This window comes from Lissotriton vulgaris, chromosome 1_1 (assembly GCF_964263255.1).
Source record: "Lissotriton vulgaris chromosome 1_1, aLisVul1.2, whole genome shotgun sequence".
In the NCBI taxonomy this organism is placed as follows: domain Eukaryota; kingdom Metazoa; phylum Chordata; class Amphibia; order Caudata; family Salamandridae; genus Lissotriton; species Lissotriton vulgaris.
Genome location: NC_141685.1, coordinates 979,513,590 through 979,519,589, shown reverse-complemented (window position 1 = coordinate 979,519,589; position 6,000 = coordinate 979,513,590). Strand labels below are relative to the sequence as shown.

The 6,000-nt window shown below is 42.3% G+C and overlaps 1 protein-coding gene across 1 annotated transcript in view; it reads left to right on the top strand.

The window, feature by feature from the left end:
• The first annotated feature begins 4,884 nt into the window (after window positions 1-4,884).
• The window catches only part of LOC147748335 (nuclear receptor subfamily 5 group A member 2-like), a 48,979-nt gene continuing 47,863 nt past the window's right edge, over window positions 4,885-6,000 (top strand). Inside the window, exon 1 of the mRNA XM_086960413.1 lies at window positions 4,885-5,529. Coding sequence (XP_086816539.1) covers window positions 5,445-5,529 — 85 coding nt within the window. The 5' untranslated portion in view covers window positions 4,885-5,444. The remainder of the gene's footprint in view (window positions 5,530-6,000) is intronic.

Sequence of the window (6,000 nt, the reverse complement as noted above, 5' to 3'; positions counted from 1 at the left end):
CACAACGCGAAAAGAAAGCTCACGTCCTGATGATGATCTAAAGTAATGTTAGATCGAAACGCCGTCGACCCTTGCAAGGAAAACTCCCCTTCCCTACTGTACATATTTTTTTGGGGACCTACCCTTGCTTGTGACACTTTGTATATAGTTTGTTTAATACTTCACTCAGTCACTATAAGCACTTTTTGTCACATATGTGAGCACCTGATACAAAGAAAACCTAACTGTGTAAGTCTTAAATAAAGCCCTGTGTTTGTAACCTTACCAAACTGTCTCCCAAGTTTAACTTATCTACCAGAAATAAATTCCCCTTCTTGGACTTTGTTAGCCAACCTAGAAATAATTTTTCAACCAGGACCTTATCAGGCCATTTATGACCATTGTTTAACTTAACCTTATCCTGTCTTTGGTTGCTGTGTCAAGGCATGTAATGGGACGATGAGGAGTAAGAGATAGAAAGCATGCACAGTACGCTAATTTATTCATACACATGATTTACTCTGCCTCTAAAGGATTTACCTAGGAGTGAAAGAGGGGCAGTTCATGGCATGCACTGAATACACACAGTAATGCTGGAGCAATAAAAGAGTGGTCTAGGGCATGCATAGGTAGCCTTGGCAGATCCTGTATACAATCCACTGGTGTCATGTGGTTCAAATAGGTCCCAGAAGAAACACTGAGTTCTTAACATGTATAGGTTTCCTAAGTTGCTTTCTATTTCACACAATGACTCTCGACATGCATTTCACTGCGTGGTAGTGCAGGATTAGTTTCTCTGAAACCACATTGCTTACAAAACCAATTCTTAAGTGCACTATCACGACATCTTGAACATTTCGTACAAGGCCTCGACACACATTGTGCAAATGTTATTTGTTATTTCGTCCATGATGTGACATTGCTATCAAAGAGACAATAAACAATGTCAGCTCAACTGAAGCATCGACATGGAAGCATGGATACCATTGTTATAAATGCACACATATTTCGATGCTCAAATTAGAGGAGCATTCTACTGTCATTGGGAGGTTGTCGCTGTGTTGGCGTTTCAGCTCAACTGGTTCCTCTTTATCCCTTTGCGAGGAGGGAAGTCCAACCTGTGAACAAATTGGGGATCTTTATTCCTTGTCTTCAGTTAATGGGGAGTTAGATCATCTAATAGGGAATTGTTGGCAGAACACACACATCCTAGACAGTTATGCTAGGGAATGCATAGTAGGAAAACACTATGCTCAGTACTTATATGTTAACATATATACACTGTTTTAGCTTGATGGTAGTATGTTCATTCTGTTCACTGTCCTTATATTACTAATCACTTTTATCTGCTTCTGTCTATTGATCATTGCAGTGCATATATTTTCTACAAGAATAATGATGGTTCAATAAATATTAAAAATGCTCCTTAGTGAATTTCTTGTATATTTCTCAGAGAGAGCACGAGTGACTGAGCAAAAAGGTTCTAGATCTGTCACCACGATTCCTGGGAAGATTAGGGTTGTCATGTTCTGAAGTTGCCCAAAACATTTGTTACCTTTCTAGGTTATAAAATACTTATGGTGGCACTGTGAGCTAGCTGGTCTATAGGACAACACATCCTGAGGATGGTGCGAAGACTCAGCCTGGCACCAATCCGAACATTTATGTTGTCCAACAAATGTGCACTTCCTACTGGAAAGTGGAAACTGTATGACACTTGGGTAAAGAAGAGCTACCCGCCAGTGCAGACTGTCTACAGACAATTTGGAGTAATCCCTTGGCATGCACAGGAGCAACTCATACATAAATAAATGCTCTTTAGATAGTACTCAAATGCTCATGAGGCGCGAGCCACAGAAGAGTATTTAGTTACAGATAGCCAGGATAAATGGTCCACCTGATGTTCCCAGGAGTGACAGAAATGCAGCAAATGGTTACAAGGAGCTTGCATCATTGCTTTGGTGTGTCCATCCAAGAGTAGCAGAGGAGCAACCAAAGATGTGCACTGATTACAGAGAGGCTAAAGAGTCTTTACGGGCCACCCATGTAAGACACAGGAACTGTCCACAGCATGAACCGGATTCAGGCAGCCATCTTTAGGAACGTTTGTTAAAAAGCAGCACTGGGCAGATTTTAGAGGCTTCTGGCTAAGGTCCATCACAAGTTACGGATAGTCAGGATAAATGCTCGATAGTGTCCACTCAGAAGAGATAGATCAGAAGTCCTATGGCTTGCACTAGGTACAGGTAGCAAAAATAAATATTGCACAGGCTCAACCCAGAAGTGACAGCAAAGCATTCCAAGGATACACACTGGTTACAAGCAGACAGCAAAAGGGGTATATAGAGTTTAATGTCAAAAGTAAAATCCCCTTTGGGCAATTTCAATCACAAACGCTCAATCCACAACAAACATAAATCTAATCAAAAAGACTTGATTCACACCAGTGTAGTAAACAAAGAGGAAATGCAAAAATTATATAAAAATCCTTGAATACAATTTATTCAAGCAAATATTAAAAACATATCAGCCCTTCTAAAAACATAGGTACAATTTTAGTGAATTATACAATCCGCAAAAAACACAATATTACAACAAAAATTGGGAATCAAACTAAGGAGAATAGTTCCTATTACACAGATGGAAATACAGTAATTATCCAGACATCAAATCTGACCAATACTCCAATTTCCGTTCAGAATTTTTTGTCTCCGCACACTTAAAGTAATTATCCATCACACGAGCATCGACGCGTTTCGGTAGGCAAATTGATAGATAGCCAACACCTTCTTCAGGAAAAACTATATTCATTCCCAATTACATATTTTATATCTGTAAGAATAAAAATGTATAAAAAACATTTTACTTAACAAGTTATATACAAAACACATCCAACATTTCATTACATTACCTCTATGTTCAAACAAAAAGTGCTTTTTAGTGTGATAAATGTACAATAAACTCAACAATCACGACAGCATATCAAATCCATGATGAAGTTATAATTGAGCCCCAGAGCATATACTGGGGCCACCACATAGCTCTACATAGCATAAACAATCAAAGGTTTCAAAGATCTAAATATGGGGCAGGAACCGCCTCCAAATAATGCACCAAACTAAATTTTCAATTGAAAATGTGTAAATTATAATTTATAATATATCCAGGATCTCATGGCAAATAGACACATTGAGTCAAGTTCATTCAAGGTAAATACCTTTGTATTGTGTTTCAGCAAAAAAACAATGCTTAAGCTAGACATGATTAACAGAATATCCCTGTCTACATCTGAACAGGGATAAAATTACATACACAATACCTAATATCATTCCATTCTTGGTATAACCTGATGCAGCCTACATTAAACATGTCACTCTTTATCCCCCCTCCCCATCAGGAGGAATCAATATGATCTCATATGACCAATCTAAGGTCCCTCATAACCAGGGCCGCCAACATATACACCGATTTAACCAATAACGATAGGGAAAATAGTCTGTCTAATCTAATTATTAGTATCTGTACCCACTATCACTATAACTAAAATGCTTGTTTCCCATCAAAAGTAGGCATAGTGGTCACTTTATAATTATTATTAGGTGCCTAGTTGTGCATACACTGCTATTCATAATACTCCTATCGCTAATAGAGTTTAACCAGGAGTGAGAAGAGAGCAACCCCAAATGTGCTGGCTGCAGGCAGCCATGATAAATGGTCTATTTGCTTAACCCAAGAGTGACATCGGAGCAATCCAATGGCACGCACAGGTTACAGGCAACCTGCAAAAGTGGTCTACAGTGTCCACCCCGAACGACACAGCAGAAAACCCCAGCATGTGCTAGTTACAGGGAGACAGGATAATTGGTCTATAGTGCCAATTATGAAGTGCCAGTAGAGTATTGCAACGGATGCACTCATTAACGGCAGACAGGATAACTTTTCTATAGGGCCACTATCGGAGCAACTTAAGAACATTAACAGTTTGCAGGCAGCCAGGATAAGAGATCTATAGGGTCATCCTTGACACGAGAGGAGAAAGACGCATGGGCACCCAGTACATACTGAAGGAAACTGCTTGGTCTCAATTCTACGGATCTCTTGGCAACAACATTTTGGGGATAATGATGATAGTAAGGTATTGCTGCGGAAGGAATATGATTAATCGGGTAGAATAACTGAAGTAGTGAAGGGGTTTAGGGTATTTTGTAGACATGAGAGCTGAGAGGGCCTTCAAGCAACAAAGGTTGTTTCCTTAGGCCCTTCCCTGGCTGTAAAAGACTTTAGAAAGCAGGGTCTTACTCTTCCCACAAGTTCCTGTCCAAAGGGATTTGAGTTATGTTACTAAACCTCTGCAACCTCCAGAGCTCCCAAAAACCTACTAGGTTGCCAGAAGGTAATTTTTATGTAGACAATCACTTTTTAAACAACACATACCACATATTACTATACCTCCAGAGCTTTAAAAAAAAACATTAATATATTGTACGTATAGAACATTCTGCTAATGTCACAAAAATGTTCCCCAAGTTTCTACTAATAACAAGTGTGTTTCAAAACTAGTTTGGGACTGGAATTTAAATAGTACCCCCCCCCCCCCCCCCCCCAAATCCCGAGAAACACATTTATAAGGTGCAGTATACATGTATTTCCCTCACTTACTAGATGATATTCACTCTCCCCCCTACAGGTTTAATTTAATGCCAGATCTAGATAGAAATTGGCCATAATGTGCCCTTTAAACCCCCGGTGATGTGATAAGAAAGGAAGGCTCTGTCCTTTGATCCTCTTTGCCCGTAATGCAGTGACATCATACAACCTTCGACCCTGCTATCGTAACAGGAAGTGGATATAGTAATTTTCCAAACAGCAAGAAACTGTTATCGCTCAGAAGCTAGTAATAGCCTTGAAAAGGGCCGAAGGGAGCGAATGGGGCACGCGCCACTCTAGGTCACAGTGGCCTGTGATCAGTGGCTGTGCCAATGAATACCTGGCCGTCAAGTTATTGCTGTTTCTGGCGGGCGAGGGACTTTACAAATGTGCTAATAAGTCGCCCCCCCTGGTAGCGACTTGGGGAACGTTTCATATGAAAGCTAAGAGTCTCGGGGACATCACATGAGCAGAGCGCTTGAAACCGTGGTTCCAGGTGACTCCTAAATGACATCTGCGCTCGGCTTCCGGGTAGACCGGCCTGAGTGGCAGACAGGAGCACGGGGCGTCTCCCGCAGGCCAGGAGATGTTTTTAGCTGGCGCGAGCTACAGCAGACCTGCCTCCACTTCATGGATTTTATGGCCCCACGCAGTAGGGCCAAAGTCCCCTTCTGATAATGCTGCTCTCTGTCTGCCCTGCGCCTCGTCCTCGCTCGTGTTTCTTCCAAAGCTTGCGGATGTGAAATGGCCGGAGTTATGTTGGACATTTTAGGGGATATTTTTCGCTCCCGTCCACCAGCCGAACTGTTTTTCGGATTATGACGGACCCTGGAGTTTTTAGGGCGCCCGGCCCGGGAGAAGAGACTGGAGCCCTGCAGGAAGCCATGTACCGGACGGGATTCTGTGAGTGGCAGCCGGTTGGGATGGGTCTGGGGGGAAGTGGCAGCCTCATAGGCACTGCGCCATGCTTGCGTCTACCAGAGGCCTCGGTCTGGCCGGCGAGGGGCAGGTGATGGGTCTGCCTTCTTCAAGGCTGGAATGGAGTGCTCTCCCTGAGGCCAACTGGCCTAGGGGGAAATGAGAGATCTTATGAGAGGTCCGAGAGAGACTTTAAAAATCAAGTGAGGCTGGGGAAGTATGGATGACTGGTGCGTGACTCAGCCCTACCAGACTTTTCAAAAAGACTTCTTGATGGAACATCTGGTTGTGCTTGAGAGTGAAAGCCTCTACCGGGTCTCAGGAGTGTTTCAGATGCACCAGTGTGTTGAATGAATGAAGAATGAACATCGCTTGCAATAAATGGAGCTACCCAAGTCATCCCGGAGAGAAATGTTCCCATTGTGCCTTATGAGTGCCTGAATGTGTACCAGCTTG